Here is a 25105-nt window from a genome sequence, read left to right as displayed (position 1 = left end):
CAGAGACACAGGAAAGGGAGATGGAAAGCGCAGAGAGCAGGTTTGGGGCTGCTCCGTCTCCTCCTCAGCTGGCTTGTGAGCTTGAATAGACAGCAGCTCTCTTACTTGCAGTTCAGGCTTTAAGCTTTCCCGATTGCTAGGGGAAATCATATGTAAAGGTAAAACCATTGTACTTTTAAACTACTACAGTTTAAAGATTCATAAAGATTTAATTAAGAAGTTATGAAGTGGAGCTTTGCTTGCAGAAAATAAAGGCCGTGCAGGCCAGGAAAGACAAAAGAAGCCACAGAAGGGCTGGGAACTGTTGGTATGGCACAGAGGCTCTGCACAGCTAATTGATTTCAAATTCTGAAAGATATTTTGATCATAAGGAAACATCAGCCACATTACAAATCTATTAAGAGGTTCTGTAGAACGCATGGTGGTTCTGAAACCTTATTAATGCTCTAAGGTTTGTTAACTGGAAATCAAGACGTTTTTCTCACTTTCATAATAGATGAAAAATTAAAATTAGTCTTCATTTGTGCTACTTCCTAAAGGATTAATTTTGATTAAAAACTGTGTTTCAGGGCCTGGATAGAGTGCAGCTGGCTAAGCGCATGCCTTGTATGTGCTGACCTGGCTTCCTTTGATTCCTGGATCCCTGAGCACAGTTGTGGCCCCAAGAAAACAAACCAGTCTGAGTTTTAGGGCATAGAAAGGTGCAGTGGTTCCTACCTAATTAATGTTCTAATGGGATTTTTATCTCTGGAGTGCATAGAAGCACGTCACTAGAAGCATCTTTTTTTTTTTTCTTTTTGGGTCACACCTGGCGATGCATAGGGATTACTCCTGGCTGTGCACTCAGGAACCACCCCTGGCAGTGCTCAGGGCACCATACGGGATGCTGGGATTCAAACCCGGGTTGGCTGCGTGCAAGGCTAACACCCTACCCACTGTGCTATCACTCCAGCCCCTAGAAGCATCTTAAAGTTACAAGTAATCTGTTTGCAATAAAATGTAAGAGAAATGTAATGTTACCCTTCAGTGATAAAAAGGGAACCCCCCCAAAGGCTCCCCAGGCTGGTTTCTTCAGATTATAAATATACGGACAGTTGTGAGCAGATGTCATTTCTCTGGAGGAAAGACTTATTCCACCTGAGCAATAGTTCCCTAGGCTACATGGAACCATTTCTCATTCAGGGCCTAAGCCTGGTGCCTTCAGGTCTCAGCTGTCTGCTGGAATGCCTTCACCTCTGATGTTGGTGACCTGTCAGAAGCTGATCAGATTACTTTTATTAGGAGTGAGGGGGGAGGGAGAGGAGGAAGGGGAAGGGGAGGAGGAAGGGGAAGGGGAGGAGGAAGGGGAGAGAGGGAGAGAGAGAGAGAGAGACAGAGAGAGACAAAGAGAGACAGACAGAGATAGAAACAGAGAGACAGAGAGAGAGGGAGAGGGAGGGGGGGAGAGAGAGAGACAGAGAGACAGAGAGAGAGGCAGGGCCTGGAGGAAGGGCCAGGCTCTGCAGACCCCCTCAGCCTGGTGAATGCACAGAGGTGGGGAAGTCACCAGGTTAGCACTTTCCTGCGTGTAACTTACAGGGATAGAGTTGTGTGTTATCGGGCACAACACAATTTATTACCCCAGATTCAGGTAACTTAAAATTACACCAGCTGAATTTGGGGATTAACTAGTCCCCAAAGAATTCACAAAGAATTGATGATCAGATTTTAAACTCCTGTTCCATTCTGCATCAGAAAGTTGTTTAATACGTTGGAACATCACTTTGCCCCATTGGTTTTCAGCATTGATGCTTTCTTTGTCCAAGTGTGTGTCCAGGAGACACTGGCGGCATTCCTGTACATCTGAGCTCCCAGCTGCAGAGCCTGCCAGGCAGGGGCCGAGCTTTGCAGAGTTCCCAGAATCCCGAGTTTCTCATTCTCTTGCGTTTACTGCTTGAAGCTTCTGGTTGTTAGGAACATTGGACCCCACTGATGGCCAGCCTCCGCTGGACACAGTGAGGCATCAGTCTGTCTTAACCTTTTGCATCCTGGCCTCTGTTCACAGCAGCTAAGGAGGAAAGTCCTTTGGGAGCCGCTGAGTTCTGTGGTGCTGCACATAGTTCGGTGAAGACCCTGTGCTGTCCTGCAGTGAGACGGACAGGGTGTTGTTTTGCAGAGTCCTTGGGAGGGTGGGCCGCCTGAGTTCACCAGGCTTAGTCTGCCCCAGCCGCTCACTGTCCCAGGCTGTCTGCGGACCAGCGCGGGCAGCACTCTCCTGAGCCGGCGAGCCGGCGGCGGCGGCTGACTCCCTTTGCTCTGGCGGCGAGCTGCCCAGATCCCCAGCCTCAGGTGGCCCTGGGGCTGCCCCAGAGGAGGCGCCAGGCTCTGCAGACCCGCTGCTACCCCACCCGCTCCCCCGAGCCTGCTGAATGCGCAGAGGTGGGGAAGTCACCAGGTTAGCACTTTCCCGCGTGTAACTGACAGGGACAGAGTTGTGTGTTATCGGGCACATAAGCTGGTATAATTTATAGGGTATACATGAAGCAGCTGTCTGCCTTGGCAGCTTGCCATGTGTAAGCCCTGTTCCAAGCACAAACCACACTTTAAAATAATTAGTTACTAACTAATGAGATCCAAAAATAAGTTGTCAAAATAGAAGAACGGGGTACACTCTTGAGTGACCAAGGACTTTTTTTTTCTTTTTAAATCCATTTCACAGGGGGGCTGGGTAGGAATTAGTATTCTCCAAAACCATTAATTAGTGTGATTTCAGTCATGCCTGGGGCTTTACCTCTTCTCACTGATCCTTTCTCTGTGCTGATGGGTATTTGGAGAGTTTGGTTGCTTTGTTAATATGAAATCCTTTGCTTGGCCGGGAAACCAACTCCACAAAAACCAAGTTTGTCAAGGAACTTGGGTGACTCTGCTCCTCACTGGTCTTAATTAATTAACTCCTTCTCCTCAGCAGACCCGTCTTAACAAGATGCTCATCCTTCTTTTTCTTTCCCCCTCCTGCCCCATCACTTTGTTTCTGGTATGTTTTTAGCTGAGTAAACCGCACCCTAATTTAACCAGTGTTTTGAGGGAGACCATTAGAATGTAGCAAGTTCCAGCTCATCCAAACTAGTTGAGAACATAATATGTTGATTAAATATTTTTGTTAAAGCTTTTGGTCTTCATTGAATTTACCTGTTTTCAGGGAAATACTAGATATTAAAAAATACATGTATGTGACTAACCCAGCAGTGATTGTGACTGAGTACACTGGTGACATCTGGATATGGGCTTACTGCCAAATCAGTTTACTCAGTAAATAAACAGGGTCTGAGTGCCGAGAACTAGCATGGGGCATGTCTGAATGGAGGTCCCAGTCTGGAGGGGCAATGGCCACCAGCGGAGATTTCAGAGGAAGAGTTCATTTTCATAATTGGGGCGGGTTTGGCGCCTGTGGGATTCAGCCCTTCCTGGTGTATCAGCCTCACTAGTTTGTCCAGTCAACAGACTGAAGAGCATGGGGGAACGGCCTGTGCAAGCCTCCTGGAGCCTGCTGGCAAAACAGACATCTGTCTGTCTGCCTGCCGGGGGTCTGGGGTCTTCTGAAAAACAGTCCGGTGCATGCGTGGGGCTGTTCTCCCGGGTACTTTCAAAAGGGATACTGGAGAGCAGGGAGGACACTTGCCTGGTACAAGGTCGACCGGGTTCCGTCCCCCAGCCCCACCAAGAGTGATCCCTGAGCACAAAACCAAGAGGATGCTCTGAGCATTGCTGAGTGTGGTCCAAAGAACAAAAGAAAAAAAAAATAACAAAAATTTGGACCAGTTTTGGAAGGATAATGAAAGAATTCCAAGATTGTTAAAGCAAAAAGGCATCGAAAATTGCTTGAGGTTCCATTTTCTGAGTTTATAAAAAAAATAAATAAGTAAAAAGCATGGAGGGCCTTTGAACCTCTGATATTGAATGCGTGCTTCTGAATTTAAGGGTAGTTTGTTGGGGTGAGTGTATTTATATAACTTCACTCCTCCTCAAGGTTTAGTTCCTTGTGTGTGTCTCTTGTCTGCCAGAGAAGTAGGGACGCAGAGAAGTAGGCGCACAGCCGGAGGTGCTATTCTGGTAGCCGGGCAGAAGGCCATGGGTGCTGGGGCTCTGCCTGGGGAGCTCTGCGCCCACTGAGAGGCCTCAGAGCTGTCAGCTAGTGAGAGGGAGGTTTCAGAGTTTGGAGTGGATCTTACAATTGATATGTAAATTTGACTTCGTGCTTCTTATAGGAAAGCCATTCTTAAATAATTGTGTTTTCCAGGCAGTGATACTGGATAATCAAGGAAAAGCAGAGGAAGGGCTGGTGCTGAGCCAGGAGGCCATGCCAGCTCTTAGGGTTCTAATCACTTGAGTTCTACTGAAGGGGAATTTCTTGTACATTAAAGAAGAGTTTGCAGTTCCCTTGCAAATATGAGTTAGGATGTCTAAAACGATTGCATCTGGAATTTAGAATCTTTCTAGTCTTTCCTCTTTTAGCAGTTACTTATTTAGGTTTTCTAATTGTTTTGATTGAACTCAGTGGTATCTGCTAAATGTAGGAAACAAGCAGATGATGAAGAAACATCATGTTTGAAGCAGTCTTGATAACTTGAAGAAAACATGCTAAAGAAGGCACGTTTGCTTGTTTTCTTGTGTCCTTTGTAAGTATAGAGTCTGATGTGAAAAAAAATTCTTGGACCAAATAGAGTGCAAATTGATGGATGAGTTAGGTCAATTATCACATGAGTGAAGGTAGTGAGGGATACAGTAACTGGACTTGGTTCAGCAGTTTTAATATTTTGAAAGTGGTCTCAGGGGCTGGAGCGATAGCATAGCGAGTAGGGCTTTTGCCTTGCACGCGGCCGACCTGGGTTCGATTCCCAGCATCCCATAAGGTCCCCTGAGCACTGCCAGGGGTAATTCCTGAGTGCAGAGCCAGGAGTGGCCCCTGTGCATCTCTGGGTGTGACCCCCCAAAAAAAGAAAGTGGTCTCAGTGTTTGCTGTCAGCAGTCTTCTGACTTTTTCTGTGGATACAGAGCATGATATTCCATTACTTTTGTTGTTTTAAAAATATAACGCAAGTTAATAAGAATGTTCTCAGGTTTTAATGAAATCTGGAGAGTGTGGTTTAACTGAACGAAGTAGAATTAAGAGGCATATTCCAATTCAGTTGTGTAGTGAGGGAAGCAGAAATCACTGCTTTAACTTCAGTTATACTCTGATTCAGAACTTTCAGTTGGACTTGGATTTTGTCAGGCATACTTCAAAACTCTGAGATTTCCCAAAGTAAGCTAGATTTTCCAGTGCCCTGGGGAATACCAGAAGGATCCAGGGATGTGGTAAAAATAGCCTCAGATAAAATTGGGCCATGCTTTTTTTGGTGGGGGAGGTCACACCTGGTGATGCTCAGGGGTTACTCCTGGCTCTGCACTCAGGAATTACCCCTGGTGGTGCTCAGGGGACCATATGGGATGCTGGGAATCGAACCAGGCCAGCCATGCGTGCAAGACACACTTCCTACCCGCTGTGCTATTGCTCCACTCCCTGCAACACCCCCCCCCCCTTTGTTTTCGCTTATGTGAAGAAGGTAGGTTTCCAGAGGCCTCTGAGTGGAGGAGCCCACACAATGCTTATGGGACCTGGGTCAAGCCATTCAAAGCTGGGTTCTGAGGATTCAGTGCTTGCTACTCAAGCAGTGAGGTGCTGGGTTTTGAAGAGGGAAGGGGTATGGGGGGTGGTTAAGCAGACCCCCTAACTGTCTCCCATCCATGATGTGGTTTTCTTCTGAAAAGAGGGAGGTGTAGAACAGATAATTTTGGAGACCTCTGCTTCAAAACATTAATTCCTACTTAATCTTTTCCTGCTTTTGAAAGCAGTCTTAATGTCTCTTCTGACAAAGCTGGCCACCAGTAGCAACATTTGTAGATATGGTTTATATGGCACTTGCATTCACCCTATAAACACAGCTGAAAATTGAGATGTTTCTGTTACTTAATAGCACATTTCCAGTAGGAATTTGGGAAATGTCTCACATTTATGGACAGGTCCGTCTCTCTGTCTTTGGCATGTGAAGCCAGTCTGGCTTGTGAATAGAACTTCAGGACGCAAAAAGCTCTCTGAGGAAAAGTCTTATACATTTTGAATTTGTTAAGGCTTCACGATACCATGATGTGTGATACCATGTTAGGTCAAGCGGACGTCTGAGTGAGATGGTCATGTCGTCCATCTGTCTTTGAAACTGATGGCACTGTTTGTTTGATTCAGGCCTTCCTGGTAGCAGAGAGCTGAAGTGATGAGAAGACACCATGGACGCCCAGTCACACAGCTCCACGACCACTGAGAAGAAAAAAGTTGAGAACTCCATAGTGAAGTGCTCCTCTCGGACAGATGTCAGTGAGAAAGCCGTGGCCTCAAGCACTACTTCTAATGGTGAGCAGCCGAGGGGATTACCAGCAACCAAGCCTCCAGACGTGTCTATGTTCTCTGCATTCCTTGTGAATTAAGCATTTGCACCTGGACCAGTACCTACTCTGTGAGAGACTAAAAAAGCAGATGGGATGGGGCGGGGAGTGGTCTGGGCGGGCAGGCTTCAGTACACTGTTTTGGCATCAAAATTGCCCATTTTCTTCCAAATTTTCTAATTTGAGATGTAAATGTGATAGGTTATTTATTATAGGAACTTCTTGTTTGGGCATTTTGGAAATCACCTTGATTAGCCTGGCAGAAGTTCAAAAATACTTTGCGTTGCACATGGAAAGTCTGAACTAGTGGAATAATTTGTTACTGGTTGTTATAAAAAAAAAAAACACAAAAGTTGCCGTGTCAAAATGAGTGGCAGGAATTCTCCCTCTCCCAACTTTAAGTAGACCATGGTAGTATTTTAAAATTGAAGGATTTTAAAGGAACGTATATATCTGATGCAAGGTTTTACAGCTGGTGTATGAAATTTTAATTTACTTAATTGTGTGCAGAGATAACACAGAGCCACTGTTTCTTCATGCTGTATTTAAAAAAATATTTTAAGCAAAGTGTTGAGAGGCATTTCAATTCAAGCATGGAGCATTGAAAATAAATTCCAGAATCCCCTCTGGTAAAAACAGATTGAATAGGTTAATGGAATCTTCACTTCCTTTTCCTGATTTTCCACTCTTGTAGGTCATTAGGGCCTTTGCTTTTATGGGTTTCATAGTCAGCCTGGGCTTTCCTCGCTGTCCCTTGGGAAGAATGAGCTGGGTCCTGCTCCTCATTTTTCCACACGGTGTCTCTGGGCATAGTGATTTACACAAGTCCACCTGCTCCTTATTTCTCTGGGGGGCTTCTATTTTGTTTCAAGGCTTTCCCTAGATTGCCTGACACTTGGGAGGCCGAGTCTCCTTTGGCAGGTACCTGCCACTATGGGCTGTCAGGTTAAGGGCAGATAATCTGTCAGAGTGGCCCTTCTCCTTGGCCCTGGGGAAGTCGGAGGGAGCTGGGGTGTTGCAGTGGCCTCCCCGTCCGTGCGGGAGAATGTGCACACACCATGCAGTACACAAGGCGGGGGCCAAGCACGGGCTAATGGGTCTAGTTGTGAACTCACCCTTAGGGAGGTAGTTATGTCTGAGTTAAAATGACAACTTTGTGCACTTGTAAAAATATGCCTGTGTTCCTTTGTCTCTCACGTCAGGACTAAATTGAGCTTACAAAAAGCCTCGTGTTACCCTCCTTTCTTTTTCCTAGAATTTGTTAAAATTAGACCCATTTGTTATTTCAGACATCAAATCTTTATATGAATGTAGGTTGCTGATTCAAAAACTCAGTGTGAAGTTTACTAACCTGGGCACCATACTCCCACGGCAGCGCCTCGGTCTGCTTCCTGGCTCGTGCACTGGGTGGTCAGGGGTGAGACATGAAGGAGCAGGAGCATTGGTGGGTGAGAACTCAGGCCAGCCCAGGGGCATTTGTAGGAGCTTCGGAGCCTGCCATCCTGTGAGTGTCAGCGGTGATAGCAGTGATCTGGCGAGGCTGCCGCTGCTCCTGCTACACCCCCGCCCTCCACACGGGGAGGCCTTCTCTGCTGAGCCACTGGAACCTGTCATGATAAAGGTCCTGTGGTAGCCAGGAGCCATGGGAACACTTGCCTGTGGAGGAGCAGTCGTGATTCACAAAGTAGACCTGTAGGCTGAGTTAACCATGGATTGCGGTGCCCTGAGCCAGGCTGCCCTCCTACCCTCCTCAGCCTTGCCCTGGCAGCAGTGCCCTTCAGAAGGCCTGTCGGGTGGCCACTGACTGGGCAAACTCTCATCACTCAGGTGTGGAGGGTCCATGCTGGAACCACTGTGGGCTTGAGATCCTCGCATTTGGCCATGCTCCTGTTTCCTCTCGTGGATTTAGCCCATTTTCCTTGGGAATAACATACAGTCCCCACCAAAGTACAGTCAGAATGATTGGATTGCAGCCCAACTGGTTGCACTCCTGGGAGCCAGCGGATACCTGAAAGACACGCAAAAGTAAAGCATAGACAATTTTTAAAATTGTATGTTTATGTTTTTAATGGCTGCTTTACGACGTAGCAGTGCTGGTGATTGGAGCAGCCTGTTTCCTGGGGCTGTCTGCAGCCCCAGGTGCCTGGCGTGTGCCCGCTCGGCCCCTCCGGGTCGTGCTCTCCGAGGGCTCAGCCCTTTGTTCCGGAAGCACCTACCAGCCGCCAGCTTCCTCCCGTGCTCCAGCTCCGCTTGGGCTGGCCGACCTCGGAATGTGTGTGGCGGGTGCTGCTCTGTGCTCGTGGCTGCCCCCTCTGCCTGCCCCCACCAAACATTTCAGACATGCTCTTCACCAAAAGGAAATGAAAATCATGTGGCTCTTGCAGGCCATTCTGATTTGCTACTGATTCCAGGCGCCTCCTTCTTTACAAAGCTCTGAAATTACGAGATTTGTAAATGGACAATTGAAAATTATTCCAGCACCAAGAATCAAAGGGGTGCAGTCTATGTATTTCTCCCTCCATAATTTTCATGATTGAAATAGAAAGCAACCCCCCAAATGTTTCGTTATTGGTGCTGTTTTAGGTTGACTTAATTAACTTTTCCAGCCATTCTGACTGCAATTTGTTCCTGATTGTGAGCCTCCCAGCCAAACCACGCACATTCCAGAGCATGTCCTTGCAGATCTGTTTTCTTACTTGTCTCAGCTGAGTGCCTACTCCTAAAATAACATTCATACAGAGTTTTGTTTAAACACAAATACACAGAATCAAAGATAGGTTTCAGAAACCTTGAACAGTGTATTAAGTAAGCATCTGCTTTGTAACAATGAAATGAAGAATGAAAGTGAAAAACTCCCCTGAATCTTCTGTGGGAGGGACATAAGAGACGTTCAGTTCTGTGAACAGCATTCTGCAGGCTGCCCAGGACCACATGTTGAATGCGATCATTTCACTGCTCATTTCGTTTAAAGCTGACAAAATAATAAAACAGAAGATTTTCAGTTTTCTGTAACTTAAGTACAGTTTTCTGAATATTTCTATGTAAGTGATCTTTTTGGTGTATAACAAGGTATACACGTGTAAAGTTTGCATTCAGGTGGTTGGTGTTATTGTTTACTGCTAAATCTCCAAATCTGATAATATGTTAATATTATAAGTGTAATGCTTTACCAAACTATTGCCAGCCTGGTCTGGACTGATTACTTTCTGAGCTATATGTGTTTTATAAATAAATAACTTTTCACAAATCTTGATCTTTCAATGTTAGTATTTTCATTGTTCTATCTCATTTCCTAGAATGACTCACAAATACTGACTTTTCTTATTTGAGTGTTTGGTTTCATTTTTGGCTTATGACTTTTTTTGGGGGGTGACACTAATATGATATTTCTCATTGACCTAATACTTGGCTTTAGAAAAGAAAAAAATCTAGTGATAAAAGTATCTAGAGAATGGTCTTGGAAGATATTTAGTCTGACCTGAGCATTATTTGGAACTTATTTAAAAGTGGTAGAAAGCAGAAGTCATTAGCCTGATGGTGATACAATAAGAAACCAAAGTTGATAGATTAGTACCGGAGACAAAATTACCTATTCACTTTGATTCTTTCAGAAAGACAGAATTGTTCAGTGCTTAAAGAAAAAAAAGTTCTTTGTTGCAGACAAGAACAAAAAAACTCTTCAAGAGGAAAGTGTAGTAGTCTGTGAGTAAATATGTAAGGAGATACTTTTTTTTTTTTTTTACTTTTTGGTTTTGATACTTCTTGGCTTCAGATCATTCTGTAACTGCTATAAAGGTGTTGAGAGAGATATTCTTTGCTATCATACTTGTCTCCTTGACCTTTCTTATTAGTTTGTTTTTGGGTATGTTCCACGGTGCTCAGGGGTACTCTCAGTAGTGACCTGGGGCTCTTGTCCACAGACCATGCATCCCTTTGAGCCGATCCTCAGTGCTCCTTGCCCTGTCAGTGGGCACAGTGTCTGCTGACTCCTTCTCAGATGAGGGAGGTAGCAGCTCATAACATCCTGCGTGTTTTAGGTGCTCGTCCCTTACAATGTCCAATCCCATTTCCTGGCACATCATGGATGGAATGGACTATGAGATAAATAAATGTCACATTGTCAGGTACGGGAATCCAGCACCGACACTCGCGGTGAGTACAGGCAAGTTAACTTTATGGCTTTCGTATCTGTTCAGCAGAGTGACGATTCAGCCTTCCCAGAGGCCCTGTGCAGGGATTGAGTGAAGTGGCCCTGTCCCCTCTGTCAGCACCTTGGGTGGGAAGAATTCAGCAAAAGTCAGCGTTATTTCTAGGATAAAGAATGGGGACGAATTTGATGTTATAAATTCAGAGCACAAGGACTGTGTTTTCTTGAAAGTGCACATAGGTTTTGAAATTGAGGGGAAAAAAATTGGTGAAAGTAATTTTGAATTTGTTGGACTCTGAAAAATAGTTCAAGTTGTGTCACAGATGCTAAAATGTGGCCATGTTCACATGTCTTAAGAAAAAATGGATTCTTAAAAAGACAGGTCTTTATTTTATTTTAATCTCATAATTTCTATGTCTTATAACTCCCTTTAAATAAAAAATAGAAAAGATAATTTTGATTTTTTAAGAATCCACTTTCTTTAGTATGTGACTGGAAAGATAGTACAGTGGGCAGGACATTTGCCTTGCATGTGGCCGCCCTGGGTTCGATTCCTCCATCCCTCTTGGAGAGCCTGGCAAGCTACCAAGAGTATCCCACACGCATGGCAGAGCCTGGCAAGCTACTGGTGGCATATTCGATAAGCCAAAAACAGTAACAAGTCTCACAATGGAGACGTTACTGGTGCCCGCTTGAGCAAATCGATGAACAAGGGGATGACAGTGATACAGTGCTTCAATTTTGAGAAAATTTATAGTTGTTTCTTTAAGGTTTAAAACTAACATTGATTATACGATAGGACTTGAACTTAGCATTTCATGATTTGCTTTTCCTGGCCATCAGAGTTTTCCTTATATATTAGTTATGCTCTTTCATGTGGTATTGTGTGATTTTTTTAGAATTATATTTTTGAGATTGGAGATAACAGTACGGGAGGTAAGGTGCTTATTTTACATGCTGCAACCTGGGTTTATTTATGGGTTGGTTATGTTATTACAACCTGGGTTCGATCCCTGGCACTGCATATGATTCCCCAAATTCTGCCAGGACCAATCCTGAACACAGAGGCAGAAGTAGCCCCTGAGCACTGCTGGGTGTTCTGCCAAAAGCAAAATAAAAGAGTGAGAGAATTAGATTTTATCCTATTTAAAAGAACCATTATGTGCCATTACCAATGCTGAATAATCTGATTTTACTGAGTGTTGCTCCTCTGAATTCCAAAATCAAATGTCACTGAATTTCTGCAATCTCTGTATTTTCACTTTGAGTATATCATCTTTCCTGTGGTCACCCAGGCTTGAAAAGCACTGTGACCTCTGACCCCTCCTTCTCCAAGCTTCCTGTGTCCTACTAGTTTGAAGTCCTGTTAGGGTTTCCTCTGCAAGGATTTATCCGTGCATCTCTTCAGCCTTACTGCATAACTATGCTACTCAAAACCTCATGGCCATTGTCCAGCAGGTTAAGGTAACCTTTTATCCACTCATTTTGCCTTGGTCTTTTATTTCCTTGTTCATGGGAATTTTTCTCAGTTATTTTTTTTTTAATTTGCTCCAGTACATTCTTTTTCAGAACCTTCAGTGATTCCAAGTTTATATAAAGTTCAAAATTCTTTGCTTAATATTTAGATATTTACCAATTTCTGAACCCAGTTCTCCATTTCAGGCTTATATTCTCATACTAACTGTGTTGTCCCAACCATAACCTATGGATACTTTAGCTACATTGAAGGGTCTTTTGCCTTTATTTATGATGTTCCTCCAGAGAGTAAGTGATTTTTCTTTCTAACTTCATGGATGTTCAAATTCTTCCCAGATGGGCGTATACTCTCAGTCTGTTTCTTTCTCCATATATTCCTATGTGGCAAGCTACACGTGGAGTATTCGATATGCCAAAAACAGTAACAACAAGTCTCACAATGGAGATGGTACTGGTGCCCGCTCGAGCAAATTGATGAACAACAGGACAACAGTGCTACAGTGCTACAGTCATTTGGGAAAATAACTTAACACTTACTTTTTAAATTATTATTGCTGTAATTAGTTAATGTAAAACATTTAAGTTCATAGGGAAATTGAGTTTATGGTACAAAAGGTTCTATACATTCTATGCTTCCTTCCCCTCCATCCCCATTTTCCCTCTTTATTAATATCTTTCTTTAGTATGGCATGTTTGTTACCGTGAACAAGCTAATACAGGTACACCATTGTTAACAGAATTCCATAGTTTTCTGTTAGCATTTACTCCTTGTTCAGAACATTCTGTGAGTCAAACAGTTGTGTAATGTGCCTCTCACATTAATATTATAAAGAATAATTCATTGTCCTAAAATTTACCTGAGTTCCATCTGTCATACATGCCCAATGCTTAATTGTTACCTCCTAATAAACCTTTTGAGAATAGCACCTAGTTTATCTTTCCCACGGCCTGGTCTACTCTCCCAATTCAGTGTTTGGTCCTGGGACTTCCCTATGAAGAGCAGCTTGTGGGGCAGGGGATGTGTTCAACGTGATGGTGAAACAGCAGTGGGGATACTGCTGTTGGAGGTGGTGTGATGCGATGCCTCTGGAACACTAACTGCTGTTTGATTGCTGTGTGGTCTTGGGCTAATTATTTAACATCTCTAAGGTTGGCATCAGTGAGTTCCTAAACATGTCAGCGACTGCCAGGATTAGAAATAGGCTCTCCTAGATAGCTTTGGTAAGATTCTTTAATTTTTTTAAAATTTCTTTTCAGCACATCATACTTGAATAGTCTATAAGTGCTTGAGTTTAACATGACTGAGAGATTGCCAAATAGCCCAGTAAAACATCTTTAAAGTGTAGTGATCCTCAGGTCCTAATCCAGCAAACAAGATACTGGGTTCTAGGGTCCAGAAACAGTATTTCAGCCACTTTTCCTGAAATGAGCAACAGTTTGGATTAAGGGACCAAGTACATTGAGATCTTTTCCCCGTTTGTGTTCTACTCCTTCGGATTCTGGAAGGGAACATGTAACTGTAGCCAATGTGTTTCCTCCAGTGCCGTGCCCTTCTTTTCTCCTGTGTCGGGCTACTGCATTTCTCTGATGCTTAGATAAATTAGGAATACATATCAATCCCATCTTGTCACCGTTTTCCAAACCTGGGAGTAAAAAAGCCACAGCATGCTGTGTTCTGCTTGTGGAAAATTTCTGGGTTGCTTTTGATTACTTCTGATCAAGTGATGTGGGTTTTCCAAATTTCCAAAAACAAACTGGTAAGAATGAGAAACAGAAACCAAAGATTGGAAGCTCAAGGCCACAGTGAGACCAGTGGCAGGAGAATGTGCCACCTAGGCGGTCACTCCATGATCTTCAACACTCAGCTTCAGGCTTTCCCAGCCACCCTGGGCCGCTGGGGAATCCAGGGTGAACAGTGGTGTTTGGGGGTGCCAGGCAGGCAAAGAGACAAGGGAACTGTGAGAGTGAAAATCTGCCTGTTTACATGGAAATCTTCCAAAATATGCCTGCTATTATTTTTATTTATTTGAAATAATTTACATAAAGTATTATTTACTCTTTGGTGACCAGTTCTGATTTTGAAAAATCTATAAAGCTGTGTAGCCATGTCCCAGTACCCCTCCAAATTTTGACAAATGCTTTTTTTTTAAGCTTGGCGAGGTGATAATACCTTATGAATCACTAGTACTAAAGGAAGAGACTTAACTAGCTACTAAACATTATCCTTGTTCATGTGTCTAAGTACCCATTTTTTTAAGTAGTGATAGAAATACTCCTCAGAATTTTTTTATATTTAAATATACATGGAATGTTTTTGAAATATTTTTGAAAACTGACCAGAAACATCTAACTTACTCTGCCAGTTGTGTCTTTTTTGAGTGTTCAATCAATTTATTGCTTTTACTTAGGCCAATTTAAAATGCTGTTTTATGTTTAAGACTACAGGGCAGCTATATTGATAAAGGGGTTTTGGTTGTTGTGTTGCTACTCTGAATTACTTACATGAGAGTATTAGGAACACGACATTTAATGCAGCTGAATATCAAAGCTTTATTAAGTCTGTTTTTCCCCTTTTACTGTCTTTCTTTCTTCCCTTCATTCTTTCTTTAGAAGCACAATTCTTTTCCCATTGCTTTTACAGAGAGGACTTTATCTCCTCAGGTAGGGGAGATTGTTCCATAAAAGTATTCCCGGTCTGACCTGGGCTGCTGTTTTTCCTTCCTTGCTCCCCCCCTCTTCTTTGACTCTCTCCTCTTCCCAGTCTTTCTCCCTCCCCCCTCTAGTTGTAGAAAGTTGAGTTCTATCCCAATTATTAAATCTTAGGAGACCATTCCCACATGGTTCTGTAAATGGTAGCTTCATCCTGTTTCTTTCATCTCTTCCCTGGCTCTCTGGCTTGACAGTTGAAAAGGTCTGACTGTGCCACACAATAGTTTGATTGGTTTCTCTGGGGGAGACTTTTCCCTGCCTCATCATCCGCCAGGCAGGTGGACCAGAAAGTCTCTTGATTCTTTTGTTGCCTCTCAAAGTCCGAGGTCTTTGACTGAATAAATCCGCCGTCATGGGATAATTTGCTAAAAGGAGACTGAAAGATGTGAGAGAAAAGCCTCCCGACTTGGGTGCTGCATTAATGAAATAACGGGGCCTTGGAGTTTGCAAGTGAAAAATCACCCGAAATGCAATGGGTGGAGACCAGCCTCTTTCATTTCCATAATCAACTTTTAGTCCTATCATTTAAAGCATGCCGCTCCCTTGGCTGGCCTGCCAGTCTGAGTGTGTTTGCATTTGTACCCGTGTTTAAGGGACAGTCCTGCCAGCGGAAAGCCTTTTGGGCACTGTGTCTAGTTAGTCATTAGATTATTACTAGTGGATGGAAAGAATTCCATATGACAGGACTAAGGTTGAGTTAACACAGGACGGAAAGTAATTTACAGATAGGCTGTCCCCAGCCATCTTTGTAGCTCTGATAAGGTTTCATTTCAGAATGGATAGGCGACATTTCCACTTACGGCCCCATTCTGCCACACCTGTGATAACAGCTTCAGGATCCTAATTGAAATTGGTTTCAAAATGGATTTTCACTTTTCTCTGTCTGTGGAAAATATTGAATGGATGCAGAGCTGCCACAGAGAACCCCGGACCTTGGAAAATGGAGCAGGAAGCCAGGATCATCTTTCATAACAGTGTCGATGATGTGACAGTTTTGTTATCTGTCTTATTAATGAAATCATTGATCACCTGATGAGGGGATAATAAACTACATTCCACCAGTGTTCTTGGAGCTCAGTGATATTCTAAAGGAGGGCACACAACAACAATGGGAATAAAGGAGTGAGGGTTAAATACAACTTTCCGTCCCAAAGTGCCCTCTGCAGAACAGAACATGTGGAATAGTTTCAAGGGTTTTGAAATGATCAATGCTGATATTATATTCAAATATTGCCTTTTGACCAATATAGAGGGGGACTAGCATTTTTAGTAAAGATTCATTAAATAATATTCAGAAGTGGACAGGAAGTTCTGAATTAAGTGCTTTGCAGTGACAAGCAGGGGGTGGGGGGTGGGAATAAGGTGATGAAACTCAGAAACCCAGAAACCCAGAGATTCTCTCTCTATGACTGTGGAGGGATTTGTGGCTCATCCTGGGCAGGGCTTGTGTGTAAGGAAGAGCAGCCTGAAAGAAAAGTAGCTTATTGTTCCTTGTGTCTTAAAGCACTTTGGGAACCCTAGTAAGATGGGAATTAGGTTTGGATTTAATGAGGTGGCTCTATTGTTTGGGGTTCAGCTGCTTTGGAATGTGCTCTCCATCCCTCTCCAAGGAGGGGAGAGATGCTGGTGACTTCTCGTGTTTCACGGTGAATTGTACTCCTAGGTGTTTCTCCATTCTCAGGGCCAGCAAGGATCAATTTGGTCTTGTATGAGCTTGAAAGAGGAGCTGTGATCAAAGGCTCCAATGATGTCACTCATTTCTGGTGATTGATTAGCAACAGAAGTTCTGGAGAATTCTGCTTTTTCTTATAGTTCCAACTTCATTAGTATCTGCCGGTAGGGTAGTTAACTTTTAATTTGCAAAAATTACAAAAATGGATGATAGTGACAATACTGGTTTTTCTTCTGGATCAATGCTTTTAAATTAATTGGAACCATAACCACATTTTATAAGCAACACGTATACTGCAGCACGCCAGGGAAGTAGCTCAGAGAACCGGAGCACATGCTTTGCATGCCAGAAGCCTGGACTGGAGCCCCAGCACTCCTGCAGTGGTCCCCAACCCCCGCCAAGCACCGTGCTGGGAGTAGCCCCTAAGTATGGCTGTCTGTGATCCAAACACCGAAAAGGAAAATGGAAAACAATGTAAAAAAAGAAAATGAAAGGAAGACCGTATGTTAGAAATAGATATAAATTGGTGCATTTTTGAATTTTAGGTATAAGTTGACACATTAGTCAAGGGTAGAAACATTTGCTTTGTCTCCAAAGCAGCTAATCACTTACAGCTGATTACATTTCTTATGAAATGTAGGATTTTAGGATTTCTACATTCTGCTTAATTTTTGCCTCTCTCCTACCTCTACTCCAGTAAAAACAAGTGTCAGGAGGTGACAAATCTTATAACAGGAGAAGATGCAGCTGGAGAAGAATGAACACAAAACAAGAGAAGTAGCATTCTCTCTCTCCCCCTCCCTCTTTCTCTTTCTCTTTCTTTCTCTTTCTCTTTCTCTCTATCTCCCCCCCTCTCTTTCTCCCCCACTTCCCCCTGTGTAATCACTCTAGTTTGTAACTTTTAGTCCACCTAGACTAGAATTGATTGCAAAAGCATTAGAGAAAAAAATTCAGTTTTGGGAGGCACTTCATATAGCCTGTGAAAAAGTAAGGTTGAATGAAAATAGAGAATGTAAATTTTTTACTGTCAAAGTTCCTGTTACCATCTGTGGCTTGCCTTTGGTTGCCGGAGGACTTCATGCTTGTTTATAGGTAATTACTGTCATGAAAACTTCTTGTTAAGAACTTCTCAGTGGGACTGATCAATTCTAGTCTAGGGTGAGTGTCCAAGGAAAAAAGATCGTGCAGACAGTGAGAGCAGACAGAAGGTCATTATAGAAACCTGGATGAGACTTCCCTTCACAGAGCGGTTTGTTGTCTTGGCAGTGATAAGAAAAATGATCCAAGACCTTTGCCTAGAACCAGGAGGACTTCTAAAAAGAATAGAATGCTGGCATGGTTGAAATAATGGGACTTCTAGCAATACACACCTTCTGATAAAATTTGAATCTAATATGCTATTGGAGATTTCTCCCAAGCATTTGAAAACTAGAAAACACACAGTGGCCCATTTCATATTAAGTTTACATCAAATCTCTCTTTAAGACAGAATCTTTCTGGGCTTGTTTTCAAATCCTGGCAAGTTTCAGAGCAGTAGAAACGGTCTTTTCCTATAAATGTTGACAGCAGTTCCGGTGAAGGCTAACAATGTTTTATAAATAGAGTGTACTTAGCAAAACCATATGTATGCCTAGTGAAATTACCTCACATTTATTTATGTTTTGATTTATAGAAAACATATGCCCCTTGACAAAGCCTTGGGCTCTTTTTCTCAATTAAAGGAAACATGCCTGAAAAAATTAGCTACCATCTTAATGGGGGACTTTTTCACATAAATTCAAAGAACTTTCTTTGATCAGTTTCACACAATTGAAATGATTTTTAATTCACCAGTTTGATTCAAAATCTGGATGAAGTTTGGGAATGTAGCTCAGTAGTGCAACACTTGCCTGGTGTGTAGGTGTGACGCCCTTGGTTTGATCCTCACACAGAAAACAAAACAAAAAAACAGTCAGGGGAGTGAAAAGTAGATACAGGGCTGGAGATGCAGCCCCATGCTGTATCCCTGACACTGCCGAGTGCAACGCTGGCACCGTCAGCCCAGCTGAAGAGGCACTCCCACCCCCCCAACACAAAAAAAGATGCACACAGCCATCTCTGTACACGCACTCACTCATCTTGAGGTATGTAGGGCTAGCATGTTGGGTAGTCCCGGGTCAGGAAGGCCCTATGGTCGGACACAGCGGTGTGCACTGTCACTGCAGGGAAGCCGCCTTCCATTTTCCTTGCCCACAATTTAGGGTTGGTAGTGCAGAGAGAGGATCCTTTTCAACTTTCAGAGTGTCGACATGGTCCTGTATTAGCCCTTTGCTAATGTTCACTAGACATTTATCTTCTCTCTCTTTCCAGTCAAGAAAGAGAGTGCTAGGAAGGAAAACCTTCCGTACTGTCGAGAATGCTGGCTGGGGTGTTAGGCATTTCTCTTGCACTTAGCTCACTCCCCAGGCACCTTGGACACCTGTGAGCACCACTAGAGTGATTCCTGAGCACAGAACCAGAACACACATTTAGCATTGCTGAGCCTCTAAGCCCTCCTGAGTTCCCTCTCAAAACAAAACAAAACCCAAACCCAAACCAAATGAAAAGAAAGAAATGATTATACTAGCTGGGTCCAGCTACATTTGATTTCCTGGTCACGATTTTTGACTAGATCAGTAGTTTGCAACCTGCTGGAGTGTGCATACGGTGTGAAGGGAAAACCAGACTTGGCTGCAAAGAAATCCCAGAGTATACACAGTATACCTGGACTTAGGTTATGTGGAAGTGCTAGCATAATTTTGTATTTCATTTTTACCTAAGGAACTTAAAAAGTAAGATTTACACGTGCTGTAAAAAAGAAAGTTAAGGTGGTTTTTTTTTTTCTTTTTCTTTTTGGGTCAACCTGGTAATGCACAGGGGTTACTCCTGGCTCTGCACTCAGGAATTACTTCTTCGGCCGCATGCAAGGCAAATGCCCTACCCACTGTGCTATCACTCCAGCCCCAGAAAGTTAAGTTTTTATGCAAAATATTTTTCGTGAAAGAAGTTTCAGCTTTCCAAGGAGGGAAGCCCGACACCTAGCACCCTGCAGTGAGGGGCCACTGAGGCAGGGACGTGGAGTAAATGCCCTTTCCCATGTCAGGGCACCAAGCAGGAAAGTGCCCTCTCAGAACCAGGGGGCTTCTCTGGATATCTGAGAGCCTTTTGGGGTCCTGAAGGAGGGGAATCCCCTTGAAATGAACCGATTCAGTGCTCTGTGGCATGTGTCTGCTCCTCTCTCATTCAGGGTGAAGAGATTAGTGATCCAATATTTTCGGAGTCTCTGGTCCATAGTGGTAGGTTTTGGACCTCAAATTTTCTTTGGGAAGCTAATGACTGGATGATTAGATTTACGTTTTAAAGGAATTACCATCTGTGATTTGGGGCCACAGCTGCATCATTCTGCTAGAGATGATGTGATAATCTGGGTGGTGACACGGATAATTTTAAATAGGGTCACAATCATGAAGAATTCCACAGCGTGGGCTGAAGACAAGGCTCACTGTACACACGGTGCATGCGAGTGTTAGGGTCCATCCTGGCAGCTCCCCTGACTCCCAAGAACCAAGCCAGGACTGGCCCTTAAGCACTACCAGATGTGACCCATATATACCTCCCCGAAAGAATTCCAATGACTACTTAATATTTTCAATACTATCTCTTTAGATGATGAGTTTCTATATATGATTTGTAGAGCTCTTCTCTCCTAAACAGTACCTGTGGCATTCACTTTGAGTTCCCCAGAGATTTAGGAGAATATAAATGACAGGAGGGGTACAAGCAAATAAAGGAATCCTGATGGGCATGCCTTAGTATAATCAAGGTTTGGAAAGGAAGTCCATAATTTCCGTAATTCTCTTTAGCTCAGTTTGTATAAGTGAAAGTACATGTCAGTGTTGAGATATAATCAACTGACTTATTATTGGCATCTTTTCTTTGGGGGTGGGGTGAAGATGGGAGTAGTGCAAACTTGCCTATGCTCTGGGCTTACTCTGGTTCTGAACTCAGGGGTCACCCTGGGAGGTTTCTGGAACACATATGGTGCTAGACATCAAATCTGGTTTAGCTTCATGCAAGGCAAGTGACCTACCCACTTTGCTATTTGACCATTTATCTAGCCCTTTTAATGTTATTTTTAGTTGTCATAACATGTATTGCATATGTTGTAGGGTATAGTTTTCCACCTGCCACCGCCCACTGGAACCCCTCTGCTTTCCAGCTCCCTTCTCCTCTACTGGTCTCATGACCACAGTCTTGCATTCAAAGTCCAAGGTGCCCTCTCAGAACCAGGGGACTTCTCTGGATATCTGAGAGCCTTTTGGGGTCATGAAGGAGGGGAATCCCCTTGAAATGAACTGATTCAGTGCTCTGTGGCATGTGTCTGCTCCTCTCTCATTCATTTAAGTCACTGAAAATTTTATTTATGCTGAAATGTGCTGTCATGTTGTTAAAGTAAAAACAATCCCAGGTATTTTGAATGACGTTCTATCAATATCTATTTCAGGTGCAGATTGGGGATATTTTTGCCCAATTTTGAATGAACTGTGCATAATTAGAGGTAGTTGTCAAAAAAACATTTGCTCTTCTGAAATCTGAGATCTTTGTGTCCTTGATTTTGACCTGGTATCACTCATTACCAGCTCAGCTTCACAGCAAACACATGGGAGCACATAGCAGAGTCTGAATTTGGGATTTTCAGAAGAGCATTTTGACTTTGTGTGACTAAGTCTTTCCAGATCTTTCCAGATCATGGCCCTCTTTGAACATCTTGAACATCCTTATAGAGAGTCCCCGCCTCCCTTGCTGTTTGGCGTCTGGTTTTGTGTAGTTATATTTCATCACAGCTTCACTGAGAGCATTTGCAAATTTCTTTGAAGCTAACTTAGTTGCTTTAAAGTCTTTGGAATGGAAAAAAGGAACAAAACCAAGAATACAATAAACTTTGATTATCAGGCTCCTAAACACTGGTGATGTACTTTGAAAATAGAACTTACAAGTTGAAGTTTGGAGTGCTATGATTGTGACTTTCAGAGACTGCAAAGGGAATGAGAGAATGGCCTTGAATGCCTTGAGGAGATGCTGAGAATGATGACAGGGTACATCAATATGAAAAGTTATCATGAAAATACTGATTTTAGAAAACATTGAAATGAAAGGATATAGCACAGGATTATGAAGAATGAAGAGCTTTACATCTCTCTTAGCTGACCTGGGGCAGCCTGCTTTTTTCTCATAGCTGGGACCTCAAGGAAGCCCGTATGATTAACTGTGACCCTCCTCCCCTCCGTTTTCTTAAACAGTTCATTGGGCATTAACAACAAACTTAAGAAAGCGTGAACATATCTCATCTGGAATCTCACTGTCCAGAAGTGATTTTCATGAACATTTTTGTATAAGCTTAATCTTTTCTCTCAGTATTTATTCTCTACCTCATGCTTTATATGTCTAACTTGCAGTATTCTCCATGGCGTGTACCACTCTTCTCCAACTGTGCATTTTTAATGAGTAGTTGGGGATGGGAGAACTTTCCACAGGTGCTCAGGGGCCAGGATCCACTTGCTGGTGTCTGCAAAGCTGTGTGCACCTGATCCAGATGTGCTTGAGCAGACTGGCATTCCGGGGTGAGTGGGACCATGCCTGGCACCCTCAAGGCACTTCATCCAACCCTTTGAAATATCTCTGGGTGCCTCCAACTCGACTTTATTTTTTCTTAGATACCATGGTTTACAGTACCACCAATAGCAAGGTTTTATGCATGACTTTCCAGCAGCACACTGTCCACCAGTGTCCACTTCCTCCCATCATTGTCCTTGTGTCCCCTCTTCTGTTATTCCCTTTTACTCCTCTGTTCTCCCCTGTGGTAAGTTTCCTACTAAAGATCACTTATCATTTTTTTGCCTTTGGGCCTTTTATTATTCCCCTATTTGTTTTCTTTATATCCCGCATATGAAAGAGATCATTCTGTGTCTGTCCTTCTCCTTCTAACTTCACACAGCATAATACTCTCTAGATCCATCCATGTGGCACCATGATTTCATCTTTTCTTTTTAAGGCTGTGTAATAGTCCATCATGTATATGTACCATAGTTTCTTTACCCTGTTCTCGAACATTTGGATTGTTTCGGTGATGGAACAGTGCTGCAGTGAACATAGGTGTGCAAATGGCTTTTCTCCATTGTGTTTTTGGGGTATTTCCCTGCAGTAGCAGTTTACACACTGCTGTTCTCCTGTTTTCCAGTCTTCTCCTTAGGCTGTCTGACACCCAAGCCCTCTGTCTCATGAGATGTGTGCATTCACGTGCAAAGGTATGTGTGCATCTTCTCATGTGTAGGGGTCAGGGAGTGCCTTCTCAGCTATATTGAGGATCCCCAGATTTCCCATCCCATATAGGTATCATAGTTTCTTTGTACAGCTATCTGTTCTTGGACACTTGGATTATTTAATAGTGCTGCAATGAATCTAGGCATGTGAGTGTCCTTTCTAAATAGATGTTTTTAAACCCTTGGGATAGATGCCAAGAAGTGGGATTGCTAACTCATATGGAAGCTCGATTTCTCCTTCTTTTTGAGGAGTGTCCATGTCATTTTCCAAAATGACTGGATCAGTCAGCTTGATTTTATGTTTTTAGAACTTTGGGTGTTGGGAGATTTGAGGTTGAATATGATTAGGGCATACTCCTGGCTTTATGCTCAGGGAGGTTCATATATGGTGTCAGGGGCCAAATTGGGTCAGTTGCATGTAAGGAATCTCTCCAACCCACAATGTGACTTTAATGGAGATGTAATTCCAGCAACCTGCCTCTTATTTTGGCCACTTACGTTTTTGTTTTATTTTCCTAATTGCTGGAGCGATAGCACAGCAGGTAGGGTGTTTGCCTTGCATGTGGCCAACCAAGGTTCGATTCCTCCATCCCTCTCGGAGAGCCCAGCAAGCTACCTGTGGCATATTTGATATGCCAGAAACAGTAACAACAAGTCTCACAATGGAGATGTTACTCGTGCCCGCTTGAGCAAATTGATGAACAACAGGATGACAGTGATACAGAGATACAGTTGCAAATAAGATTATGGCAAATTAAGTTTTAAAAACTTGTGCCCTTGGGGACCATATGGGGTCATGGGGATTGAACCTGGGTTGGTTGCATGTAAGGCAGGTACCCTACCTGCTGTATGTTCTCTCCAATCCCACCCCGTGTAATTTTTATAATATGAATATTTTCTAAAAATCTGGGAAAAGTCTGGAAGGGATAATGATAATGCCCTTGCCTGGTAATTAAAAAAAAAACCAACTTGTGCCCTTGAATGCATTAAATTAACTTCAGAAAATATAGCAGCTTATCTTTTCACTAGATGCTTCTGAGTGCCCATTTTTTTCTCAGAAAATTGCCATTAGCATTTTTTTTTTGGAGGGTGGCAATATATTCAGTGGTGCGGGTCCCCTCCCTGCAGTGCAGAGCCTGGAGCTGAGGCTTCTGTATGGAGCATGTTCTGGGCCCTCTGAGCCCTCTGTGTGCCTGGAGGTAATGCTTTTAATGAAGGCAGGATGGGTCAAAACATCATCCCGTTTGGAGGCTAGAGCAATAGCACAGCAGGTAAGGCATTTGCCTTGCACATGGCCGACCCGGGTTCGATTCCTTGCATCCCATATGGTCCCCTGAGCACTGCCAGGAGTAATTCCTCAGAGCAGAGCCAGGAGTAACCCCTGTGCATCGCCGTGTGTGACCCAAAAAGCTTAAAAAAATCACCCTGTTTTTCAGGCTTTTAAAGTATGATATATAGATGCTCCAGCCCATGGGGGCATCCATGTATCAGATGGGCTGGAGCGGTAGCACAGCGGGTAGGGCGTTTGGCTTGCACGCGGCCAACCCAGGTTTGATTCCTTTATCCCTCTCGGAGAGCCCGGCAAGCTTCCAACAGTATCCCGCCTGCAGGGCAGAGCCTGGCAAGCTCCCTGTGGTGTATTTGATATGCCGAAAGCAGTAACAACAAGTTTCACAATGGAGACGTTACTGTTGCTGGCTGGAGCAAATCGATGATCAACAGACAAATCGATGATCAACGACAGTGCTACGACAGTGCTACAGTGCAGATACATAGATGGAAAGTACACAGCTGTAAAATAGCCTGAATCTACGAAGAATGAAATGCAGTCACATCAACAGGAGAGACCCTGCCTGCTTGGAGGTTTCCCTGCTCTTCTGTCCTGCTCTGGGCCCTTGATGGAACATGGGCTGATGCTCGTTTTTGGTAGACTGTGTGCTGAGCGTGGGGCCCGGGCCTATAGGGGCTGCATCTATTAGCTCCAGCAGTAGCTGCCTGCACCTCACTCCTCATCTGGACAGTAGCGGGTGGTTCCTGAACGTTCCCTTTTAGCCACACTGTTGACTGCATAGCAGTACTCAACTGTGCTTTCAGCCTGTCCCCTGATGACAGCTCAAGTGTCTTTTTTTGAGATACAACAAAGATTTAGATATCTACTTTCCTATACTGTCATCTTTGTTTTAATTTGCAGAATTTTGCTGGTAAATAGTTATTTACTGGTTGTCTTATAACTGATTTGAAATAGTTCCAGTTCCCAATACTTCACTCAACAAGTATTGGCTTTATATTTTGTTTTCCTGAAATACT

At 43.4% G+C, this 25105-nt stretch overlaps 1 protein-coding gene across 5 annotated transcripts in view; it reads left to right on the top strand.

Moving 5' to 3' along the window:
* Positions 1-25105, top strand: part of GLI3 (GLI family zinc finger 3) — a 292704-nt gene that overhangs the window by 8024 nt on the left and 259575 nt on the right. For all 5 annotated transcript variants that reach the window (XM_055144085.1, XM_055144113.1, XM_055144079.1 and 2 more), the window contains exon 2: positions 6260-6424. In XM_055144085.1, the coding sequence (XP_055000060.1) occupies positions 6301-6424 (124 nt within the window). In that variant the 5' untranslated portion in view covers positions 6260-6300. The remainder of the gene's footprint in view (positions 1-6259; positions 6425-25105) is intronic.

The sequence above is a fragment of the Sorex araneus genome, chromosome 1, assembly GCF_027595985.1.
Source record: "Sorex araneus isolate mSorAra2 chromosome 1, mSorAra2.pri, whole genome shotgun sequence".
NCBI classification, from domain to species: domain Eukaryota; kingdom Metazoa; phylum Chordata; class Mammalia; order Eulipotyphla; family Soricidae; genus Sorex; species Sorex araneus.
The sequence above is the reverse complement of the archived record's forward strand: the minus strand, read 5'-3'. Positions and strand labels throughout refer to the sequence as shown.